The sequence below is a fragment of the Artemia franciscana genome, chromosome 4 (genome assembly GCF_032884065.1).
Source record: "Artemia franciscana chromosome 4, ASM3288406v1, whole genome shotgun sequence".
In the NCBI taxonomy this organism is placed as follows: Eukaryota; Metazoa; Arthropoda; class Branchiopoda; order Anostraca; family Artemiidae; genus Artemia; species Artemia franciscana.
Window position 1 is genome coordinate 62863379 of NC_088866.1, and position 26940 is coordinate 62890318.

At 34.0% G+C, this 26940-nt stretch overlaps 1 protein-coding gene across 6 annotated transcripts in view; it reads right to left on the minus strand.

Moving 5' to 3' along the window:
- LOC136026702 (brefeldin A-inhibited guanine nucleotide-exchange protein 3-like) overlaps positions 1 to 26940 on the minus strand; it is a 197688-nt gene that overhangs the window by 111821 nt on the left and 58927 nt on the right. For 5 of the 6 annotated variants that reach the window (XM_065703456.1, XM_065703457.1, XM_065703461.1 and 2 more), the window contains exons 11-19: positions 24502 to 24652; positions 23611 to 23756; positions 19451 to 19688; positions 16341 to 16532; positions 11388 to 11631; positions 9142 to 9297; positions 6391 to 6546; positions 3218 to 3330; positions 620 to 735 (exon numbers count right to left, since the gene is read on the minus strand). In XM_065703456.1, coding sequence (XP_065559528.1) covers positions 620 to 735; positions 3218 to 3330; positions 6391 to 6546; positions 9142 to 9297; positions 11388 to 11631; positions 16341 to 16532; positions 19451 to 19688; positions 23611 to 23756; positions 24502 to 24652 — 1512 coding nt within the window. Of the gene's footprint in view, positions 1 to 619; positions 736 to 3211; positions 3331 to 6390; positions 6547 to 9141; positions 9298 to 11387; positions 11632 to 16340; positions 16533 to 19450; positions 19689 to 23610; positions 23757 to 24501; positions 24653 to 26940 lie in introns of all 6 variants that reach the window. The other variant, XM_065703458.1, reaches the window with a different exon arrangement.

The following is a 26940-nucleotide window of genomic DNA, read 5'->3' on the forward strand; positions in this document are numbered from 1 at the left end:
GAAACATATATATTTAAAATAAAAATAAAAATCCGATTCTTTTGACATATCTATTAGTATCAAAATTCCGGTTTTTAGAGTTTCCTTTACTATTGAGCCGGGTTGCTCCTTACTACAGTTCGTTACCACGAACTGTTTTATATTCCATTTTTTTCTAATAATTTAAAATCTACCGGAGTGACTTCTTTTTCCTTTTGCATTGGAAGGTACATTAGTATCTATCTTGCCCCAAAGGAATAGAAATACTATCTAAAAAAAATTTTGTATTTGGAGGGTGGAGGGTTTAGCAATCTTGACTTCCGATATTCGACATCTTTTTTTTGCGTCAAATTATTCTGATTTCGTCATCAGCTAATTATTAATATACTAAATAGTTAAGTATATGTAGCTATACTGTTATAATTGTTCTGTTTTTTTCTTATGGGGGAGGGGGCGTATTATCTGTTTAGTTAAATTGTGATTTGTTTACAATAAATAAAATTGGCCGAAAATTTCATATAAACCACAAATCCAGCAATTCTACTTGTTTTTAAAATATTCAGACTATCCATTATTCAAATAAAAGGTTATTTTAGTGCAACCATTACTCCAAGAAAAGGTAAAGGTAAAAAACTCTTACCATCAGAACATGGTTACTGAAAATCATCCAAACTCTCCATACATGCAACAGTGGCCGGCGACTTCTGATTACCTTCAAGGTCACATCTTCAGTTTTTCGCAAGAGAAACAACGAACCTAGATTAACAATAGAGTTATCTCCTTTTTCTAAACATGCCGTCTCACATGGCATATTTATGTCGTCTCACGTAAGCATGACCTAAGCCTACTTACGTCACACTCACAAACAAATAAAGAAATCAGAGATGGGGAGAAAAGTCAAAAATCTAACCGATGAAGGAATCTATAAATAACTATAGTTTAATCTATATCTAAAACTATTTATAAGCCTACAGATAGTTAAATGTGTAACCATGAAGGGTGCTAAGTTCAAATTTGCGTCTTAAAAGAAAATAAATAATTCACAAATATTAGAGCAAAAATACTTTTTTAGGCAGTTTTCTCTCCTTTTTAAGATACCCTATGACCACTCAGACCAAATTACTAAGCTCATTGTCCATCTCATTCTGAAATTCTAAAAAGCAGTGTAAAAGTATTTCCAGAATCCATAAATGTTTCATCTTAGGATCAGTTCGAGTTCAAGATAGCGAATACAATTCCTCTTCAAACAATGGCGAAAGTCTATACTATTGAACTTTTATCAATATTCCTTAAGTCTTAAAAGCATCAGATTTACTATAACTAACTCTAATAATATTTTGTTTAACTTCTGTGTTTGTCTTATACTGATATTTTCGGTACAATCAATTACTTGATGGTATACCACTAGTTTCTGTAATATTATAACTACCAGCTGTTTGGCCCACGTAACAGAAAATAAAACTCTGCAGACGACACAGCTCTATAAGATAAGAGGCCGCTTATTGACCTAATACTTAACGAAATACTTAATTCTTAAAAAAAATTGTGTCTTATTTACTAACTCTGACTCCAACTTCGACTACAGAAATTTTCAATATGCTGACTCGAACTCTGACTCAATTGAGCAACAAATTTACTAGTACTCCGAAGGGAATTTTGCTACAAGGACACTGCATTGGGACAAACAAACTACATTAAGCAACAAACTAGCATAACAATAAAATAATCTTATTTGACAAATACGTACAGAAAATTTTTGAAGTACGTGTGAAGAAAACCCCAAAGGATTTGTTGGCAGTAGGTGGGAGTCTTTTCTATTCTACATATTCTAAAAACACTATTTTATGTTCTTCTACATGGCATTGATACTCGATTCACCCAAATACAGCAACCATCCTACTTAAATATGGCACACAGATAATTGCTATTCTTTTGCAATGAATAAACTTTTCGCAGTGGTCTGGAAGGATGCCAGATGACTTGCATTTTCGTATTACAGCTGGAATTATATCCCATACACAAGGAGCAAAATTTCTTAATGCAAAAGAAGCTCTAGTTGTATTTCTAATTCGATGTACCAGATTCAATGCTTCTTATGTATCATGACAATGGAGATCATTTGTAATAGAAAAAAGAACAATCCGAAAGAAGAAGGAACTAAATTATTAAGACATTTATACGTGAAAATACTAACTTGACAATCTCTAGTTTTTAGAATATCAAGAAGTAGATTCTAAATGTAACATTCAATAATATTGATATCAATGAATATTTTAGGCAGCAAAAGTTTAACAGCTTTATTTTGGCTTTTCTGGATTTTTCTTATAAGATGGCACAAAATTACTTACCCATACAGAACAACCACAAAACAATCGAAACATTTTCTTCAAAACTAAGTTTTAATTCAGCAAAGCACACCCAGTTACCTTTTCGCTTTTTATTTGATTTCCATTTACTATTAGTTTTGAGTTAATTTCAATGCTAGAAGTCCGAGAGAAAAAGTGTAATTAGTTTTGTTATAAATTAACGTTAAAAGAATAAAAGCTGTCAAGTCAATAAGCACAGTCAATGCTTTTCTAATTTTACCCAAAAGTAGATTAACTGATATGGCAGCAACAAGTAAAAGAGCATCCTCTGCAAAAAGTATTATACCAGGGTCAATTCGATCAATAAAAATAAAAATGAAGTATAGACCTATGTATAGACCCTTGGGGTATTCCGCAGGTTATCTCATTAGTTACAGATGTTGAACGACCATTCACCGTGATTTCTGGCCACTCAAGCAATATGTAAGCCATAAAAAGCTCTTTCCACTCACACCAATAGATTTGTACTAAGAATAGAAATGAGGTATAATGTAATTAAAAAGGTCTACGGCAAGTCTGGAAAACAACATATCTACGGCCATAGGAAACAAAAGAAGATTAACAATAAAAGGAAATTTTAGCCTGTATCCAAACAAGACTTCCCTTCATAGAAAAAGGAAAAAAAATTAAAGAGTAAAATATAAGAACGGAGAAATGTGAAATGAGAAAAGAAGAGAAATAAAATTCAAACCAACATGTTAAATAATTACTCCATGTAAAAATCAAGGAAGTGAATATACAATCAAAAAGCTACTCCTATCATAGAACAGAAACAGCTCAGCTCTTTCTCTGGCTTTTGTCATTGTAGGCCAGTTCGCCTTTTGATCTTTTATTTGAATTGAATTAGTTTTAACAAGCATCTAGAGACAAACCTTTGGGATCATCAGCTACACTTTCAAGTTGACGAAGACTGGCTCGGCATAGCTCTTTCATAAAATTCACTAAAGACAGCAAATTAAGCTTGGTACCAGCGTCTTCAAACATTCTGAAAATATTTGTATTAAAAATGTAAAAAGACAATAAAAAAGATTTATTTCGAAAAACAAAGTCCTTGATTTCAAATTGGCGAAATGCAAAACATTATTAGGAAATATCGAACTAGTTACTGCAAGATAGTTTCATACAAAAAAAAGTTGAAATCAGAATAGATACAAGACGCGAATAAGTTTGATAAAAATACCTGAATGGAATACTTTATTTTTCCATGATAATAACGTAAAATTACAAAAGACATACAGTATTTATACAAAAATAATGATGAGGCAGCGCTAATAAAAAAAAATGTGTCGCTTATTTCTTAATTAATGACCCGTCGACGTTACAAATAATGAATTTTAAAAAGTTTGCTGCAGAAGCTTGAATGAATTTCTTGGGAAGAAAATGATTCCTGTTAAATTTTTAATACTCATTTTGTTTTGGATATGTTTTTTTTTCAAAGCCTGTTTTATACTTTCTCTTGTCTTTTTTGCGGGTATCATTCCTATTTAGTTCATGTCAACGATATATATATATATATATATATATATATATATATATATATATATATATATATATATATATATATATATATATATATATATATATATGCTGTAGACAAAGTTTTAAGGGAAGAACAATGCGGTTTTAGAAAAGGTAGAAAATGTGTCGACCAAGTTTTCACACCTAGGTTAATAATTGAGAAGTCCATTCGTTGTCAAACACCTTTGGTACTCAGTTTCATCGATTATGAGCAAGCTTTCGATTCTGTTGATAGAAGAGCGTTAACAAAGGTCTTATCGTTATATGGTATACCAGAAAAATATATTAAAGTGATTTGTGATATGTACGAGAATAATGCTGCTGCAGTTAAGGTAGGAAATGAGGTTAGCAACTGGCTTTGTATTAAATCAGGAGTTAAGTAGGGTTGTGTTCTATCCCCCTTTATATGGATCATTTTGATGGACTTCGTCTTAAGGAGCACAGGAAATGCAATTGGAGACCACAGAATCAAATGGGGAGGAAAAACGCTCCTGGACTTTGATTATGCTGATGATTTAAGCATATTAGATGAAAAGTTGAGCAAAATGAATGAAGTTTTAGAGGTTTTGCGAGTTCAGGGTGCTAAAATAGACTTGAAAATTAATGTTAAGACTAAGTCACTAAGGCTAGGAATAAGTGAAGATGAACAGGTGATATTAGGTAACGAAAAGATTGATCAGGTTGGGAACTTCAGTTACCTTGGTAGTATTATTAGTAAAGATGGTGGGAGCAGTGAAAATGATAAAAGTAGAATAGCTAAGGCTCAGGGTGCTTTTTCACAGTTAAAAAAAGTTTGGAAGAATAGAAAGATAAGTCTGCAAGCCAAGATTGGAATATTGGAAGCTACAGTGTTGACAGTGGTCAAATATGGTTCTGAAGCATGGGCGCTCCAAAAAGCAGATGAAAATTTACTAGATGTCTTCCAGAGAAATTGCCTACGGATTGTTCTTAGTACCCGGCTGACTGACCGTATTTCAAACAGTAGGTTGTACAAAAATTGTGGTTCAATCCCGCTTTCTAGGGCTATAATGAAAGAAAGGTTGAGATGGCTAGGCCACGTTCTACAGATGAAGGATGACAGATTACCGAAGATTGTCCTTTTTGGTCAACCGTCTGGGGCTACACAGAAAGCAGGTCGTCCTTGTCTGGGTTGGGAAGATGTCATAAACAAAGATTTAAAGGAAATGGGAACTTCCTGGGAGGGTGTAAAGAGGGAGGCTTTAAATAGATAAGGCTGGAGGAGGAGCGTGCGTGCGTAGCTGTGTTGGCATCAGGCGGCTTGGTGCTGCAGTGAGTTATTATTATTATTATTATTATTAGTAGTAGTAGTAGTAGCAGTAGTAGTAGTAGTAGTAGTAGTAGTAGTAGTAGTAGTAGTAGTAGTAGTAGTAGTAGTTAGTAGTAGTAGTAGTAGAAGTAGTACTAGTAGTAGTATATGTATATATATATATATATATATATATATATATATATATATATATATATATATATATATATATATATATATATATATATATATATATATATATATATATATATATATATATATATATATATATATATATATATATATATATATATATATATATATATATATATATATATATATATATATATATATATATATATATATATATATATATATATATATATATATATATATAGAAAAGTAACAGTCTGATGGACGTTTTACCTATTTTGTACCGTTTGAAGTTAGTTTATGTTTTTCATACAACGTGGATAACAAAGAGATAATAGCTTTCGATGCCGTGTGTATAATTTTTGTGGGTAAGCTAGCATAACTTACGGCATAAAAAAAAAGGAAAAACAGGAAAACACATACTTCCCTGAGGAATATCTTAAGATTATTACCCAAAGAAGATGACTATAAAGTAGATACGATTGAAAGTTGAAGAGGCTATAAAACATCCTTATCAGGTGAAAGAGTAGAGGAATTAAACGAACTCTGTCCAAACAAATAGCCCACACTAATAAATGACTTAAAAAACAATAAAAAAAAGAAACACTCAATTCAGCAACATTATTGCCCCAAAGAACACACAAGGGTCCAAAATAAAGTAAAAAACCAAAAAAAGATAAATAAAAAGGAAGAAAACTAAAACCAAAAAATACGGAACAAGCATATATTATTATATATATAATATATATAATATATATTATTATATATATATATATATATATATATATATATATATATATATATAGCATATATATATATATATATATATATATATATATATATATATATATATATATATATATATATATATATATATATATATATATATATATATACGGAGCAAATATTTTCTCGTCGGTTTTAGAGAAAGATTCTCCAAAGTGGAGCCAGTGCAAGAACACGGGGCTTATCTAAAATTGGGCTTAACGAAGTGCACCGTTTTCTCTTTACACAACATTATAGGTTATAGACGCGCCAATCATGCAGCCATGCAGCCATTAATTCAATAAAAATTTGGTTAAGGAATAGAAATCCAGAAAGACCTACCTTTCGGCAATAGATGCAATGGACACAAGAGCCTTTTCAGCTACTTCTGAATCAAAACCAACTAGGTTACTTCTTGCATTTTGTAAAAGACTATCTACTTCAAAGGAGCTGGTAACTCTCGAAGTTGCTGCCTTGATGAAGCCGTATACATCAATACTAATGTAAAAATGTAAATAAAATGTAAAAAATGTAATACTAATGTTAAATGTAAAATAAGCAATAACTTATCTAAAAATGCTAATGTAGCTATAGGTGCTCAGTACTTCTTGAGATCTGATACTGATACAACCACAGGTTTACAGAAAAATTATATAGACCATGCCTAGTCGGGGTAGGGAGGGGGTTGATGCATTCCAAAGCATACGATTTTTTTCATAATCATCATCAGATGGATTATCCCGGCCGAATCTTTACTCAACTTTTTTGCACAGGAACAAAGGACTATTGACAACTATAATAATGAAACCGATATGTTAAGTGATTTAGCCATACTGTTGCACCGGAGCAGCAAATCACCGTTGATAACCGGTTGGACAATAAATTTGACAGAATGACTGTATACTTTGGTAATGCTATTGGTAAGATGAATAGGAGCAAATCATCCTTACCATGCTCGAATCGGCTTAAACATAAATATCCAAAATACTAAGGGTATTTGCCCGAATTCCAATTTTCGGTCTGTGTGCCTTTTGGCCGTGGGCTGGAAATAAAGCTAAATGGAGTCCATCTTAATCGGTGCCGTCCTATTGTTGACCTATAGATGATGATTACGGCCCATGGCAAAAGATCTATAATCACTTTTCAAACGGCATCCCTGACGAAAGATTTAAAACATTCGTAACTTTAGCTGTTGTAACTCTACAAAGTGCTAGAGCTACCATTCCTTAGGATATTTTCATATTAGCAGATTTTAAAATTAACAGATTTCATCGGTGTGCCAAAAAGAGGCAGTCTTTTAGAATTACTTATACTTTGTTTTATACTGAATTCAATATTAAATATCACTTGTGTTAAAAAGAAAGGCCTAAGCTAGGTGGTAACCTAGGCTAGAAAAGATTCACCTAGTAAATCTAATATTCATCAGAAACACTGTAGTCAAAGTGGCAGGGATTTCATGTCATTGAGTCAATTATAAACCTAGCCATTCCTCAGATATTACGGATACATTGTTTTGATAACCTGGCAACACACAGTGTCTTAAGATTTACCTCAATACTTAGTCATGAATAGATTGAACTCCCATAGGAAGTTTGTTGTAAAAACGTTTAGGTGAATTTGAGACAATTTTTTTTTATATATAAAATGCTAGAGCTACCATTCTTTAGGACATCTTTATTTTTAAATATTTGAAAGCTGATTTTTGATATTTCAATATAACAGCCCTCAGAACATATAATATATATAAGGATATATATACATATATATAGGATATATATAAGGATATATATATATATATATATATATATATATATATATATATATATATGTATATATATATATATATTATATATATATATATATATATATATATATATATATATATATATATATATATATATATATATATATATATATATAAGCATATATAAGCCTTTTATCGCCTGATTTGAACAATCATTTGACACTTGACAGAGACAAAAAATATTGTCAAGTTATGGAGCATTAGAAGTACAGTAAATTTACAACAATACAAAAACCTCAATTTTCCGTCAGATATTGGCATTGTGTATCAAAAGAGAAAGTAGGCTTTGTTCTATCACAGAGAGCCACTGAAGAAAATTGACTCCACTAAGAATGTACCAGTTTGCTGGTGATATAACAATTTTTATAAATACTTGTGGCACAATTTTTTTTCCAAAAAAAGAAAACTACAAAATCAATGTCGATATCAACGACCGACCATGTACTTGCCCTGTTCTTGTTTTGGAGTTTTATATTGCATTATTAGACTCTGGTTTTTTCATGATTAAGCTAACGGATGTAAGATTATGTATATTGGAAGTGGAAAACCGCTTTTGAAAGATGTAGCCTACATACTATATTTTATTTTAGGACACAGAAATTTCAATTTTGGCAGTATATTTGTAATTAATGACTTCAAAATCCCAAAATAGAAACTAGGGAGGGGGGTGGTAACAAAATATCTACTTGTGACTTAGTATAGGACAGTCATATCGTTATCTCAAGAATTTCTATTTACCACTATTCAACCAGGTAAGAATGTTTGGTAAATGATCCTTGAATGAAAACGGGTAAAAAGGGATACAGCATGTCGATGCGTAGGGGTAATCAGACTAGAGCCCGAGGGCCCAGCATTGACTTTTACAATTAAAGACTCTGAAAATTACAGAACGTATTCATGAAGCCTCTGTTTTGAAACTGGCTATTTATACCCTTAGCCATGGGGATAACCCCATGGGGATTACATCACAGTGGATTGATACTTTGCTTTTGCAATACAAGAACCAGGGCATCAATTCCCGCTACAACAAGGTTGGACGACAGGCTTGCTACCTGCCCCCGTAAAAAAAGGACCCCGAAACTGAAACGTCGACTCGACGCTATAAGTGTCAGCAATAGCTCTGGACGATTTTTTTCCATTTAATCCAGGTGGTGCACTTAGCATTTTGTACCTAGATGGATGTTTTTAAGATATTTTGGCCGTTTGGGTTGCAACGGTTCGAAAAATTGCTCAAGACGTATATGATGAGCGATTCATAGAAATCAGATTATGGGTTCTAAGTGGCTTACCATTCATCTTCCTCTTCTGAGGCTTGACCATTGAGTGGTTTTGAACTGAACTTTCGACGGAGATTCTCGAGTCTTGGGGTAGTTTTTCCTAATAATTCTTTTGTTCTACTCGTGGAGACCCTTTCATTTTCTAATGATGAAATGTATGAGCAGCACCTTGAAAGTGAATAGAAATAAGTATATGGATTTGAGTCTTTGGTATAAAATATAGCATAGTTCACTCAGTAATTACGAATTTTGAAAAATACAAACAGGCGAATAAATAAGTAGTCTTACCAAGATAGACTGGAAACTAGTAAATCTTTAATGAAAGATTTTTACTAATAGCATCAAATCATAAATTTTAAATTTTATCTACAAGATGTCTAGAAAATTCAGTATTCATTTCTCGTCTGATTTTAAGACTAATGATTATGCCTTAAAGTTAATTATTATAAAAATCACTGTAAATAATCGTTACAATTGAAATACAAAAAAGGCATTTTTCAATTATAAATACTCCTAAAACAGGCATTCTTCATAATCTAGGAGCGGGGGGGGGCGAAATACCACAGCAACATATACCTCCACCCCCCATTTGACGTCACTGGAAAGAAAAATAAAACAATTCAAGTAAAGGGTGTTGGTATGTGTTATTTGGTGGATTAGTTGTAAGGAGGGGGGTTGAGTAGCATATGGGCTGAGTTGTACAGGAACTGTAAGGGAAATGGCAGAGGCAAAATATTTCCTCTTGTATTTATTCTACTGAATTTATCTCTAGACAGCCATATGTCAAACAGATTTTCAAAAAAAAACTTGTTTACCGAACTTAAGACACAATAGCACGTTTCTAATACAATATAATACATGACCAAGTAATTTCATTGACAAAGAGAATTACGTTCATCAGTAGCTTTACTACAAGTAAAAAACACTGAGACTTTACCTTATTTGTGGGCATTAATATGCACTTACTGGCATACATAAATGCATTCAGAATAAACACTTTGCTAGTGTTAGTATACACTTGGTATACATACTAAAAGATATATCTCAATAAAATCTGTTTTCAGAAATTCAGTATTTAGCCAAGCTCCCATTCCTACCTACTTCAAAATCTTTCATGAGCAATTTAGAGGACCTGTACAGGATGTAATGCTTTTTCATTAAAGAATAAAGTAAATCTACACCTCAAGTACTGTGATTAGCCAAAAGACTCTAATTTGTTACCACGGCATATTGTAAGGAGTATTTTAGAGAAGCAATCTAAAAAGTCCACTTAAGACACATCCCACTTCGCTTGTAATATCATTTCTAAATTAAGGGTGGCTTTTTTTTACCAAGAAATAAGATTCACTGACTCAAAACGTTTATAATACAGAGAAACCTATGAAATATACATAAACATTAATCTTAATTTTACACGCGACAGAATTCGCTCTATGAGACTTACAACGTTTGAAACAAAGACATAAGAAACTGATAAGACAGGAAATTCGGGCTCACCTCTTAGAAGAAAGAAAAAGTGCCATCTAATGTACCCTACAACAGTCATAACTGTAATATTAAAAACCTGCAAAATAACATTAATCGATTTTCCCCTGTCTCACTCTAACTCTTACTCTCTTCTTTTTTACTCAACTTTTCACTGAAAGTAAAACAGACATTCTTGCCTAAAAGACACTATACATCTGTTGTACGAGGATGTTTTTTAACCAGTCAATGTTCTAGTTTTTTAACCACTTAATATTCTGGTGATTTAACCAGTTATTTATAGTTTAGAACTTAGAATCTGAAACAGAAACTATAAAAGAAGCACGCTGGATCTAAGTCAAGTCATATCTTTGTCTAAACTCGGATTTAGCTGTACTGGGTAATCCTGCAGAGTGAAGTACTGAACAAGACACACTGAGTAATGCTGCACTTTCAGTGGCGCTAATTTTTTTTATTCCTATGGAATCAATATTTGAGTACCAAATTTGTGTCCTCTCTCAGTTTTTAACATTCCTTAGAAATTTAAGTTTGAAAGTAAACGCTACTTGCCTCCCAAGCTGGGATTTTGAAAATTTTTGTGGTGCGAGATTGGATTTTTTTTTTTTTCGTTAGCATATTTTTTTTCTCCACTGTTCTTTACCGGCCATTGAGCCTTACGGCGAAGACTATGAAGTTGTTTTTGTTGTAAATTTATTGTTGAATAAACAAACCTGAACTCTAAACCCTTTAGGCATAATAATATACAGCAAAATCTTTTGTTTTAATGATACTACCTTAATACGTGCTTCCAGCATCCAGGTTCTATACTTGCTAGTTCAAGACCAGTTGTTAATGTGACAGTAATACTTAAGGCTTGTGAATATGTTAGAGCGTTGTTAGATTTTCTAGGCGCATGAGAAGGCCAATAAGACTTTTTCTTTCTTCTTCTTTTTAATCTTTCCATTATTTTGTCATCTGGAGATATGAACACACTACTAACAAGGAGTGAAAAGATCGCTTCACATTTCTCATTCAGCTCTGAAATGAAAGTACGAGTTGTATATTGCATAAATAATAAGCTAAGAAACTAGAGAAAAGTAAAAAAGTCATGGCACAGCACGTGATACAAAAATCAAAAATAACCAGCAGGTTCCAAGCACTAAAAAAGATTTTTAAGCTTTGTCAGTATAAAATACATAGAACATTACTGAAAAATTGAGATATAGCCAGCTATTTTTGCCATGTTTAAATTTGAGAAGAAATATGCTAGGTCCTCTTCATCATTATAAGATTTTAGCAGTAAATCAGTGCGGTAAATCAGTCAAAGCCAATTACATTTACTTTTGTTTAAAAGCCTAACAATTGTAAAATTTAAGCATAAGATTTAGATTATTCTCATTTACGTGCATGCAATATTTACACTGCCTCCTTGGCATAATAATAGTATATCCAGAGTTCTGAAGCCAAAGTTTAGTCAAGCATATGTACAAAGAAATTTGATGGAGATTCAAAATCAGACTATTCCTTAGAAATATGTGAACCCTAAGAAAACTGGGCAGAGTGGTAAGTAGCCAGAGTGTAAAAACTTTCCCCACAAACAGAATAATCAGAGCACTAAGGACTCTTTTTAGTTCTTTGTCTTACCGTTCCTGCTACAATAAACCAGCCCAGAATCACTAAAGTAGAGCAGATTCTGTCAGACGACGGGCATTAACAAAAATGAATATAAAAAAAATATGTAATGTATAATATTGAAGCCATATATAATGTTGAAGGGTCCGAATGACTTGCAATCAAGAGTTACGTAGTTTATCTTTGTAGGTCTGTATTGGGTTTCACGCCAAATCTTGTTGGCGTCAAAGATTGTGATGGCATTGTTTTTCTAACGTAATATTTCTTTCTTCTTCACTTTCAGTTTTGACTCCTTCCAATTTTCGCTGTTACTTGTCTCCTAACAGGACAATTCTTTATTCTTAACTCCATTTTTGACACGTTTTGATACACGCTTTCTCGCTATCGCTTGTAATCCTCGCTGCTGCTTTTCTTCTAACGTCATATTACTTTGCTCCGCTGTGGCGTATCTTTTAGCCACATATTTCTTTGTCCTTGACTTTTATTTTTAATTTGTTCTACTTCTCGTTGTCGCATGTCTTGTAACCGCATATTTGTCTGTTCTTCACTTTTGTCTTTGATTCGTTTTAATTCTTGCCACCGCTTATCTTCGAACCGGATGTTTTTTTTTATTTTTTACTTTTGTTTTTGACTTGTTGTAATTGTCGCTGACGCAAATATTCTGACGGTATATTTCTTTGTTCTTCATTTTCGTTCGTAACCTATTTAAATCCTTTTTATTGCAAGAAATGCTAATATGCCAGTTTTAAGAAAGAAAACTATGTAACCGATTCCAAGGCCAGGCTCCGGCACGGCTACGCAGAAGGCTTCTATGCATGAATTTTCATTGTTGTTAGTCTTCTAACTGCAGACAAAGCAAGCCTCATTTTGTTGTCATAACGTCGCCACAGGTTCGATACAACGACCATGGGAAAAATACGAATTCTTCCTTAAACTTGTGATCTATTTAAATCGTTTATGTGGCCAGAATTGTCAATGTGCTAGTTAGTTTGTTATTTTGTTTTTTAAAGCCATGTAGCTGATTTCAAGGCCGGGCCCCAGCACGGCTAAACAGCAGGCTTTTATTGATTCTTATTGTCATTTGTCTTCTAACAACAGACAATGTGAGAATCTTCAAGATGTCATGGCGTCACCATAATTTCGATCCAACCATCCTGCGAAAAATATAAATTCTTCCTTGAAATTGTGACCTTTTTAGTTCTTTTTGTGGCCAGAAACGTCAATATGCCAGCTTTAAGAAACTAAAAACTATGTAACCGATCTTGAGGCCGGGCCCCGGCACTAGGCATATGGCAGGCTTGTATATATTGATTTTTGTTGTAAGTAGCAAACTCCAACTGAATCACCTTTGTTTGCTAGTCTTTCCTCGGGAAATATGGAAGGCTCCTAAGGGAATAGGCCCTACACATAACGGTGAAGGGTCCCAATAACTTGTAATCAACATTTGCGTAATTTATTGCATCTTTGTAAGTTTGTAATGGGTTTTGCGACCCATTTTGTTGTCTTCGAAGATTGTGATGGCTTTGTTCTTCTAATATAATATTTCTTTTTTCTTCACTTTCGTTTTGACTCGTTCTGATTTTTGCTATCGCTTACCTTCTAACAGCACAATTCTTTGTTCTTCATTTAATTTTTGACACGTTCAGATACTCACTTTCTCCCTATCGCCTGTGATTCTCGCTGTCACTTACCTTTTAACCACATATTTATTTGTTCTCGCTGTGGAATATCCTTTAACCGCATATTACTTTGTTTTTCATTTTCGTTTTTAACTCGTTCTACTCCTCGCTGTCGCATGTCTTGTACCCGCATATTTCTTTGTTGTTCACTTTTGTTTTCGACTCGTTTAAATTCTTGCTCCCACTTACCTTCGATCCGGATGTTTCTATGTTCATCACTTTTGTTTTTGACTTGTAGTAACTGTGTAGTAACATTTTCCAATATCTTTTACCTTTTCTGCTCGGATTGGTCATATTTGATGGTCTAGGTTGTTCGTTTGTGCCTTGAGCATTATTATTATTTATAGTATTTATTGAAAACCCGTCTGTGTACAAAAAGAAAAGGATGGAGCACTGCAAAGAAAAAAAAAGTAAATATCACTATAGAACTGACAAGGTAAGCATAGTTCAAGGAGTTGGCTCTAAGCATGTCTTGAAATCTTGTGGTTGTGTTCCTCCGTAAGTTTAGCTACAGCTATGGTAGGATCCGCTATGTGAAGACTGTTGATGAGTTTTGACTTGCGTGTTCAAATTGGATATCTCAGTAGGTATTTCGCGAAATGGAAAAAAGTGGAGCGGATTTTCAATTTATCAACATTTGTAAGAATCTTTCAGAAGGGTGCAATGTAGAGAATGCGGGGGAGACTAACAGAGTTGAACAGCGTTGCGAGATAACGGCGGTTGAAACGAAACTTAGCAGAGACTATGGTAGCATAGGCAGCTGATATGCGGCGTTTGATGACTTCTGTTAGGAGATGAAGAGTACGAGAACGGTATTTCCAATGGGAACACGAAGATAAACGATTTGGCCAAGCGGGCAGATCTTTGAATTCCCAGGGATATTTTCACGAGGAAGTGGGCCTTTCCCGGTAAAAAGCACGACGTCGGACTTTGCAGCGTCAAATTTAAATATTCTAATTGCAGTTTATAAAAAGTTTCAGAAATTATGTCCGAAGTTCGGCTAATATCAAAGATGTCATTAGCATAAGTTACTAAGGAGATATTGAGACCAGAGGGACCAGAAGACATCTCACACTGGTCCTGAGTTTTAAGGACATAATTGTTGAAATAGCAGGGTGAGGCAATTGCACCTTGCCTGGCTCCTCTCTTAACTGGTATAGTTCTATCCAGTGGCCTTGCCATTTCATTTGGCTTGAGGCATTTTAAGGCGGACTCGTAACTTAGCATACCTATCCCTTTGAGGTCTAAGTATAGCCGGATTTACTCCTCTTTTAACAGCCCTTATTAGCATAAGGGGGTGGATCAGGGAATTAAAGACGTGGCGAACATCATGACTTACCAAGGCGAGTGAACTACCTATACAAGAAGCATCAAGCAGAGGATTAGCAACAACTACAAGGGCGTCTACACATCCAATGTCATGTTGAAAGCCAAATTGATGTAGAGGCATGCAACATTTTTCTTCAAGCTCTTTTATAAACAGTAGTTCATTCAGCATGCATAAACTGGTTGAAACAGTTATGGGCCTGAAAGACGAGCATTGATTGGTAGTTTTTCGCTTTTTTGGAATAGGAGAAAGATCTCCCACGCAGAATGTTGACAGAATCAAACCTTGTGTAAATCATCTGCAGCAGTAACACGAGATATTCTAAAAGCACAGGACTACCATTTTTAATATGTAAGGCGTGAATTTCGTCTACGCCTCGAGACATCTTTGGCTTAAGGCACATAATAGCATCAGCCACAGACGTTACAGATACTATAAAATCAGAGTCAGAGAATGCATACAAAAACTGGTCAAGGAAAACGCTGGAAAAAGTTAGGGAAACGCTAGAAAAAGCAATGCAACAAAAAAATTAACCCTCCGTAAGCTTTCGTTTGTTAGGAGTATTCCCTTAAACATAGGAATACAATTAAAAAAAATAAAAAAGAAAGAAAGATTATCGTCTGGTTCCCACAGAAAGTAAAGTAATTTAGTAACTATTTCAGTATTTGAAGAGTTCACATTTATGAGCGCGCGAGTCATGGCATCAATAAACCCATCTGTTTTTTGGGAAATCACCCGATGACTGGAGTTTCACAGGGAATGAAAATAACAAGGCGCGGTATATTTTTTTCAAATACGTTGAATACCTTTTGTAAATAGCTCAGCTGTTCCTTATATAATGTTGCATGCGTCATAGATATAAAAACGATACGTTCAAATCAGGGGGGGGTGCAATTTATTCTCTTGAAATGTGTTCAGTCAAAGGCGTGTCCATGAAGGAGCTTCAAACCAAACCTCATTAAATTGTAAGCTGCTCGAGAGTTGATCGAGTACATAGAAGCTTGGATAATCGAAGTGTATCGTTTTATTGTGGTTTTGCACTAAAATTTGCTAGATTTTGGTTAACAGCAAGTAATTTTCTATTTTTATGCAATTAAATGAAGCCTTACCTAGTTCGCAGCAGAGGTTAGCAAGAAGATGTAAGGAGACAATAGCACCACTAATCGTTCCCGGAGACAGGTTCTCGGTGTTTCCTAAGACCGATTCAATGCCCTGATCTGGTGCTGACCCCATTCCAATGGCAAGGATACTAACTAGTTGAGTCCAAACAGAGGTGAGTATGTAACGTGCAAGCTTCTTGGCTGAAAGTAAAAATAGAATTGAATATGATACAGACAAAAAGTTAAAAAGGTGTTTGTCTTTTTTTCTTCTTCAGACGAATTTGGCCTATCCCAAATAAATGTAGACACAAGTGACATAGATCACAATCTAACTATTTAAGTTTTCAAAATTTTCTTTCAAATAGAAATATCGAAACGGAGTAAAGAGATCAGTTAGCCATAGGCATAGAAAGAAACTTTTACTAAATTTTGGTTTTAGTACGGTAACTAGTGACGATCAAAAGATGTTTTTAGAAAAATAAGCACGGAATACAATAAAGAACTTAATTTGGCTTTCAAAATAGTGCGAGATTTCTGTTCGAAATTCAGCCCAGATTTTTACATAAAGATGTTTCGCTATCTACAACTATATTATAAAATATATATACTAACAAACTAACAAAAGTTTAAAACAGTATCTGAGGAATTTATTTCCAAGAAACATGTTACTACTTTGTGTTTTGAGGCATCTCAAAACTTGATGTCTAGTTTACGGCTGGTATTTGGCAACATTTCCTTTGAACATTGATACAAAAAAAAATGTAAATTGCTAGTTTGATTGAACAAGAGCTAAAGGTTAGTAAAACGGTATCACTTACCGGTATGGTTAGAGATATAGTTTTAAAGGTGTCTTGTGAAATTTATTTGCTATTAATTTTCATCTGCAGTTTCTACTATGCTTTCGTTCTCTGCTTGATTGTATAACCTCGTTGGTTAGCCCATTTACTTAGCTCGTTTGTGCACTGAGTGACGCTTTTTCCCATTTCTTATCAGAATTCTGCAGCGAGGAAGGTTTATAAACCAATCGCTTTCGAACCCAGTGCAGAATCAGTTCCATTATTCACAAAGTAAAAACGTAGCTTGTTTTCAAATTTTAATAAAGATTTAACTCGTCTTCAAAGCGAATCCACCTTGACTAATTTTTGCACAAAATTCAGCCTTAGCAGATTCTTCCTGTTAAGCTGAGCCATGATGTATTTACAACGCGTAAGGAGTAAGCTCGTTTTTGCACGGGACCACAGAAATTCTGCAGTTTTGACTTAGGTTGTTTGTTTAAGCCCGTTTCTGAGAAGAGTCAGGCCTCAGCTCTTTTCGGCAACCAACCGGTTGCAAACATTTAGACCATGTTTGCATAAATAGCGACTAAGACCACACTGCTTTTCCATCACAAACATCAAAAACAAAAATAGAATCCGACATTGTTCGTCTTGTTTTTGATTCCCTATTGTTCTTCTTGTTTTTGAGTTACAACTTAACTTGTTCGCCAAGTTAAGCCTTAATTTTTTTTTTGTCAGGAAGTGACTCATTTTTGCATCGATTGTCGGCTTTACTCAGTTTTCCACCGCATCAGTCGATAATTTTGAATTAGCCCACTTCTGCAATGAGTCAAAACTTCCCTCATTTTGAGCCAAATCAGATGTTAGCTTGTCTTCGTACCAATTCATGTCTTAACTTGTTTGTTTTTTCCCACAAATCTTCCGTGGCTCGTTTTGAACTTAGTATGAACTTGCCTCATTTTACACTGCATCATCAAAATTTCACATTTTAGGATCATTTTGTTTTGCAACTGGTTAGAACTTACTTTTTTTTGCACGAGGTCGGGGATTAACTCATTTTTCAAGCTAAAGTTAAGCCCATTGTTGTACTGAGTCAAAATTTAGTTCGTTTCTGAGTGAGTATACAGCTAGGAGTTAATCAATTTAGCACTAAGTCTGACTTCACTCAGTTCCGCAACAAGTCACCAAAAAACCAACGCTAGTACTTCTAGTCTTCGCATTCAATCAAGATTTACCTGCTTTTTGCACCAAGTCAGGGCTCAGCTCACTTTTGTAATAAGTCAGGACTTATGTCGTTGTTATACTTAGTCAGGACCTAACTTTTTTTGAATCTCAGCAGAGCTAGACTCAACTTACCGCCACGTCATTGAAATTCTACAGCTTGTACTTCGCTTGTACTTCGCTTGTTTTAGCAATCAGTCACCACTTCCACTATTTTTCAGGGGGTTGGTTATTTTTGCACCACGTCATCAAAATTCTATAGCTTAAAACTTAGCTCGTTCTGATATCCTATTAGGACTTGGCCCATATTTGCACTGGCTCATGGATTACCTTTTATTTGTAAGAAAATTTTGACCTCACAGAAAACTTAACTTACTTTTTTCATCAACTCAGGACTTGTCGAGGTGAGGCTTCTTGACAAACTGAATAATTTCACGGCTTGGAGTTAAATCATTTTTGCACTGAACATGAGAATTCTGCCATAACTTCGATTAAAATTAGGTTTAATAACCCAATGTTTCTGGTAAAAATTTGGTGACGGTGGAGGGAGGGGAAGTAAAGAAAGAGAGGTGGGGACATTGGGGACTGGATACCCTCCAATCACTTTTAATCTTTGGAAAGAGCAGTAGAACTTCAAATTCCCAGTCAGATGAGTTCACTTCCCAGTTTCAAAGGTTTTTGATTGTATACAAAGTAGTAAAAAACAATACTGGTAAAAAATAATATATAAAACAAAATACATTGCTCTTTACTTGGTGAAATCAGCTACAATGACTTTGATAACGTAGGTTTACATAAGTATAATGAATTCTCATTATTAAAGGACATTTTGAGACAGAAGAAAATAACGTGACTCAAACTTTAAAACTTAAAATTTTCTTTTTTATATTGTATTAGTAACTTCTAAGGCAGTAAATTTTTAAGAAATAAATTCCACTATTTCTACATTGAATGAAAAGACAATTGAGATTAGAAAATTATTAACTTTTTCTTCTAACTCAATAATATCTTCTTTCTTTTTGAAGTTCATTATAACTCCAAGAAGACGATCTTTCCTTCTAGATTTTAAACATTTTGTGCAAAATATTTATATTTAATATACTGTTGTATAAAACAAATTACCTGCATCTGCATCGGGAGACCTTTCTTGAAGCTTGCCTACTTGATACAACCGATCACAAACAGTTAAATAGCAGCCACCGTTACCCTTGATGCCAATGTCATGAACAAATGACGCAAGCGAACTTGAGGAAGATAATATGCCCCAATTATTTTCTACAGTGCTTTGATATACCTCTCCAAGAAAAACTGATCCTAATGCACATAGTCCCCAGGATTCAGCAAGCTCTACAAATCCAGCCTTAAAAAAGAGAAAATTATGACAAATAAAATTCAAAGCACCTCGATATACAAAGACAGAATCTTCACCAATAAACAGCGAAAACCTTATAGACTTGTCTGTATTTTAACCACCAGCTGCATATTTGTGTAGATGTAACCACTTATTTCTTTATTATCATCAACAACCCCAATTTTGTTTAAAGGAAGCTCGACCTTTCACAGCAAAAAAAAAACACGAAAAAATACGGCATTTTAAAGATTCATACACATAATTTGTCTTTGGTCCACTTGATGAATAATTATCACTATTTAATCAATATTGATGGCGACAAAAGGGGAATAAGCAAACTTCACCCAAACACCAGCACTGAATTAAGATATCGTCGATTCAAAATTCATTTTGTCTTTGAAAATAACATTTCAAATTCCTCAGAAGCAGTTTTTACATACGAATTTAAAAATAGAACGATTCCAAAGAAATAAAGAATAGCCTGGACAAAATGAAAAACCAAATTCCTTCGTAAATTTAAAACAGACATTTGAAAAAAAAAATGTACAGCTATAATCTTCCTCTGTGAATAAACAAAATCCAGAAAATATATACTCTCTTTGACGAAAAAAAAGGTTTTCAAGTATAGAATAACAATATAGTTACACTACATATAATGATGAAAATAAAGTATACATACTAACTAAGAAGTGTTTGCAAAACAGAACCACTTACTTACAGCTGAAGTTTGTGATACTTTTATTGTGAATATATACCTGCCAACAGAATATAGACATGAAAGTTCTAAATCGGCGTGTCTTTTACCAAAATTAGAGCCTCGAATTTCGAATGGGTATTGCAGGGAAGGATTTAACTGTAACCTGATTAAAAAATGTATAGTTCACTTATGGCTCGACATTTTAGCCCGATACCAAATGGAAACATTCTTCTACCTAAGTCTGTTGACTTTACGTATATATACCACAGGATCAACAAATCACAGATGACACTCACCTTTTAGAGAGTTTTCAATGTGGTTAACCGCCCTCTTACTTTCAGTGGCTCTTATTACTATCATAGTTTGGCTTTGTGATATTATTTTATCGTTGTTGATATCATTACCAACACAAAAATAACACTGCTCGAAACGGAAAATTCTTCAGTAAAGCACAAATGACGCTCTAGCCTTTAGACAGTTTTTGGGGGATGGTAACCATACTCTTATTTGTGGTAATTCCTGTTTGTGTAAATTCGACTTGATTATTCATTTTTTTATTTCTATTTGTTTTCGAATACATCTATTCATCTATAGCAACGCCTATTATCTTTATGTCAGCTGTAATTCTTAATTTCAATTTCTGTTCGTTTTGGGTTTTATTTATTCGTTCATGGTAACTTTTTAGTTTGAATTACTATATGATTTTATTTCTGCTCGCTTTAAGTTTTAATATGGATCTCTACTTTTATTCAAAATCTTTTTTTAAGAGTATGTTTATTAAATTAAAAAATTTAAAGAACTGAATTATTGGAGTAAAACTTCCATGGGACTTGCAAAGTCATTGCACTACTCGATTTTCTACAGATTTACAGCAGAAAATTTAAAATTTTCTGTTGAACCGTGCGTTGACTCTTATATTTGCAAACTGAACTTTTTTTTTGGAAAAAAGTGACAGTGCTTTGGGTTGGACGTGTTCATGGTCGTTTTAGGGTTGGTGGTGCCTGGGGAATAAATATAGCACCCCCTCCCAACTCGAATATGAGCAACCAAATCCGATACAAAGGAAAAATTTGATCGAAGTGGGCAACACACCAGCCAATGACCCCCCCCCTCTCCTAGCTATGGCACCCAGGGTAGTTGACCTAGTCACCCCCACTAGGAACGGCTCTGGTCAGTTTTTATTTATTAAGCGTTAAAATGGTTTGAATCTAGCGTCAAAACAAAGTTTTCGAGTGTATTACCATATCTTCTTACGAACCTAACCACTATAAAAGGCGAACTTTGGTCCTTTAAAATTACCAACCTTTGAATATGCTCTAATGTGATTCACACCTTTTGCGAACAACCGTAGAAAACTTGAGATTTCAGAGGCGGAGTGATTTTGAGGAGGAATGGATTTATATATGGCTTTTAAATGGTTTTCAATGAATGGGCTATTTCAGAATTTTTACTCATTTGCTTTTGCTCTTTTTGGCTAAAATATCGATTTTATAGCAGAAAATGGCTCTTTGTTCTGAAGCGATCTCATTCATGACTTGAAAAGGCGCTAAAACTTCTAATTTAAGTCAAATGAGCCCCTTCCCATGATTATCAAGGACGTCTGGTTCGACAGGGTCACCCGTGGAAAAAAAGGAGATATCTGCCAAGGTACTTATTCTAAAATATGATTTTTCTCGGTCTTCAAGATGGGGATCTTTAAACTTTCAATTTAGACAAGAAAAATTGATTGTGATTGACTATATCCAGAATTTTCTTTCCTGGGCATTTTGGCCCAGTTTATGCCAAAATTAATTGCAGTTCACAAGGCAGGAACTATCACTTTGTGAAGTAATCTATTTCCTTACTTAAAAATAACACTAAAAATCTTTATTTCAGCTCAGATAAGCCTTCTTCTGATAAAACAGAATCAATAGACACCAAGAGTGTTCTGTTTTAAAGCAGTAAGTGTCTTGTGTAATGCATTGTCTTTCTTTTCTGTTTTTAGATTCAACTCCATTTGTTATTGCAATCAAGGTTAAGGATTCTGTTATACCTGAGCATAGCAGACAAAGACTAGCCTATAATGGAAACAATCTACTTGTAAAGTGTGAGGCTTTGAATAAATTGGAATGGAGGAGGAGTGTGCGTAGCTGTGTTGGCCTCAGGGGGCTTGGTACTGCGGTGAGTTGACAGTAGCAATAGTAGTAGTGTTCTTCCCAAACACCATGGTTGCTTTTCTCACAGTGCGAAACCTCCCCCTTCCCCTGATGGACCCAGATATAGCCATAGGATACATACAAAACCAAAAGAAAACACAAAAACAACGGTATTCTTGTTTTATAATACGAAGTGTTCTTTCAGTATCGTCCATACTCTTAAGTAATCATAAATACAATTTTTTTTACCCACAATTCCATTGCGGTCACTTAGGCAGAGTAGTTTTCACAGGTCAATAACTCAGTTCAGAAGAGAAGATATGATGCATCACGAGATGATAAACGACGAAAAAACATATTATTGTATGCCACGTATTGACGTGCATATTGAGGAAGCAGAGAAGGCCAGATCTCAGTAATTTGTTGTGAGAGTCTCAATAAATGCCCCTCAATACGGCCCACAAAGCTTGTTGCTACACAACATCTTCCTCTATTAGAAATCCTGATGGCAAGAATTTATGGACCCCCTTCCATCCTCTGAAGAATTCAGGCTTGTATGAAACAAGTCACCCTCGTTTCTGAAATTCAGTCATAATTGGGCTTGACTATATTTAATCTTGGCTGTTTCATCGATACCGTCAATACTATTGTTTAAGAATTTGATTTTCTGTCAGAATCCTTCCATTTTGCTGACGACATAATAGTGCAAGTCTATGTCAAATAAGGCATAATTAAAAACGGAAAACCCAGCTGACCCCAAAAGATGAAGATGAGTCGCTTTGATATAGGTGTATGGGAAAACATATTGAACAAACGACGAAAAAACATATAAAATCATATAGTAATTCAAACTAAAAAGTTACTATGAACGAATAAATAAAACCCAAAACGATAATATAGGACATATATAGGACTAGACCTATATCTGGGACCGTCATTGTGAGAAAATCATCAACCATATTTGGAAAAGCCATAAACTAAGATGCCTAATGGCACCACTTCTATTGCATTAATATCTTTCCTTTAGAAGTGGGCAACCGCTAAAGTAGTTCCAATATCATTAACTCACTTAGTATAGCCTTATATCATGAGCTATTACCTCGGTCATCAAGTAGGAAGAATCTACTTGATCAGTGAAAAACAAGGCTTTCTCCATTACAGCATTCAAATATACACTTAAGGAAGCCAGTATGTATAGATCGTCTCCAGTTACATCCATTTGGAAACCCTCCAGATCTCTCAAACCTAAAAATGAAAACACAGTTTTAGCCCCTTATACAAAAAACGTTCCAATGTTTGAAATCATGCTATAAATTTTGGCTAAAATGTTAATAATTTTGAGTAATTGGATAACTAAAACGAAAAAACGTTGGAAAAATCATATTGGATAGACCATTTTAGTCAATTCAAGCATATTCATAATTATTAATTCTGTCTGCTTAATACTTTCCTTTATCTGATTTTTTATCTGAAGTTTATCTGAAGTTTTATCTGATTTTTTTTCTTTTACACCTGTTTTGATGTTATTGGCCAGCTTCCCTGTTTTTAAATTCCAAAACTCGAATTTGGTCCAACTGAGCTTGAGACAATTGATTCTTTGAAATAAGTAACTTAAAAAAAGATAACAAAATTAATAAAACAGAAAGGAAAAGAGTGCTAAGCCAAAAAAGATACAAAACAATAAAAAAAAACAATAAGCCAAAACAATAAAAAAAAAAAGATAACTACACAGCCGAGAAAAAAAAAATAAACAGTTCACCATTGTATAACAAATAGTTGTCATGAAGGTAATTAAACAGACAAATAATTAATTTTTAATCCACCCGAATCTAATTAAATATCCACATTTAAACACAGATTCTTACGATTGAGCAATATAATGTAATAGTAATCACCAGCTCTTAACCTTTTCTTTTCTATTTGCTCAACAGAGTGAAGCTTTATCCCAAATAGTTATCTGACAAAGTCGAAAGGAAGCTATTTACTTTACCTTTACAAGAACGATTAGCAAACTTTTGGAGTTGGTCATCTAGATGAATGATACTTCTCTGATTCATGAAGGGACATAGATTATTATCTACCAGGTTTTTAACAAAAAGTCGTGCCGCGTCTTGTAGCGCAGAAAAAGCATTGACTGACTCCTGAAATGATCATAATCCATAATTAGAAGAAATAATTTGAATTTACCAAGTAGGCCGAATTGTCAGCGAGTAAAAACTATGAATACATAATATTAATACGGGATTTATTGCTAAGGCTATCCTGATAGCACAGTGTTTTTTTTACCAAGATAATGCAAAAGATTTTGAGACATGTCATCATTTTCCATGTTCATTCCAAAATTTTACAAATCTATAAAATAGAAGTTGGCAAAGTGCTTATTTTTTCTAAATTTCCAAGTTACACTTTGGAGCAAAGAACACATAAATGAAAGATGTAAGTTAAATTTACATGGTAAATCATCACGCTTCTCCTTCCCCTGAATGTAATATTTGAGAATTATTGTTTGTGAATATTAAATTATTTAAAATAGAAAAAATTACGTTTTCACCCAATTACTGTTCTTGCAGAGATCCAACATATTTACTATTAACCCAGTTCACAATTTAATTTAATTTTGTCGTAAGAGCAACAATTTGTTTGATCAGAATTCCGTTTACGAAAAGTGTAAACCGAAAGCCGGATTGATAGATATGATATTACCATAGGAAAGGTCCGCATAATTCTTCCCTGAGAACGAAAGGGATGGTTTTGCGTTCTTTGAGGCCACGGCATAGAGCGTAAGTGCTGAATTTATGTTTTGTAGTCTATATCATCGAAGACGATCCGAGTTCTTCCACCAAGCTTCCGTTTCTTCGAGCCATGTATGTTCTTCAGAGGAAAAAGCTTCGATAAGAAGGCAAGCTAGGAGGCTGAATTCTAAAATTCTATTTAGACTGAAATCTAAAATTTTTTATAAGTGATGGTTCACTGGTCTATTGTCAAAACAAATTCTTAGAATCCAAAATAGAAAATTCCCAGCAACAAAAAAGAAGAGTTTTCGCGCTCGTCCGAAAGTGATACCATCTACTCTTACGTGCCATTCCTGTATTTGGTTTTGATCTGCTCTATTTATTTTTGTATTTGGGACTGCGGAGGAATGACATTCCATGTACTTCCTCAGCTTTAACAGCTCTTTCCTTGGTAAAGATATTAAGGGTTTTCCTTTAAAGTAAAATTAGAAAATTGGCTCATGTTATGAAAATCAACTTTTAAACTAAGAAACATAGAATTTCCTACTCAATTCTGATCAAATACTCCTTCAAAACCTGACGGACATATATTGCATAAGTTTTTAGTCAAAGAATTCGCTCATGATATATAGCATTTTGAAAACGTTTGAGGGGGTTGAGAACTTTTTTTTGTACAAACCGGGAAAAAAACGACAATGACTATTCAAAAAATACGATCAAATACTTCATTCGTTGCAGAAACAACCTAAAAGCAAAAAAATGGACCCTCGACCTGTCCCTCACTCCTGTTTGGTAAAAATGTAGGCACGCTGAACATGAATTTTCTATCTGAAGAGCCAAAGTGCGTCAGAGCCCTTGTCACTCTTGTCACTACCCCGCCTTGTCACTCTTACAGTCAACTTTCCAGCAGGAAAGCGAAACATGTAACATATTTTTTCAAGCCGAATCATTCAAGAATTTTTAATCTGCAGAATAGGAGGACCGAAGCGGGCTCGTGGTATCTCTACCTCCCTTCCGCTCTATCAACACTCTTTTAGTAAAAAAGTCTGCACGCTGAACCTTTCCTGAACAAAATCATAGATTGATTTTCAATTAGTATTATTAGGGGCACAGAGTGGTACCAAGTTTTCTCAAATCCTTCTAGCATTTTTTTTTTTTTTTTTTTTTTTTTTTTTTTTTTTTTTTTTTTTTGCAGAGAGACAGGGATGCTGCAACTTACTAGAAGCGTTGTTATGCAGTAGCTTCGATTCAGGGATTTAAAAGCCTGCTTGAATCAAAATTGTAAAAACTGGAAATTGTTTTAAATCTGTATTGTTTAAAGCTGAGAGTGGTATCAAACACTTCACGTTGTCTTAGCAACGTAAATCTAGTTATCAATTACAAATTAAAATATACAATTCTTCACACGAATTGGCTTAGTAAATTTTTAAGTCTCATTTTGGATTGAGGAATACATCAGTGATGTATCACTGATTACCCCCACCCCCCAACCTCTTTCAGACTTGTTATGTTGGATGTGTAAATTTCGGGCATTCAGTACTCTCAGCTAAGCATTGATTTATTCTAAATTGGAGAACATCACGTTATTTCAAAGCCTCTTAAAATGTTTAGTTCTGTTAGACACAAAACATTGGGCATTGAGTTCAAGACAAAAACATCGCAAAGCGCATATATTTCGAATATTTACCCACTGCCTG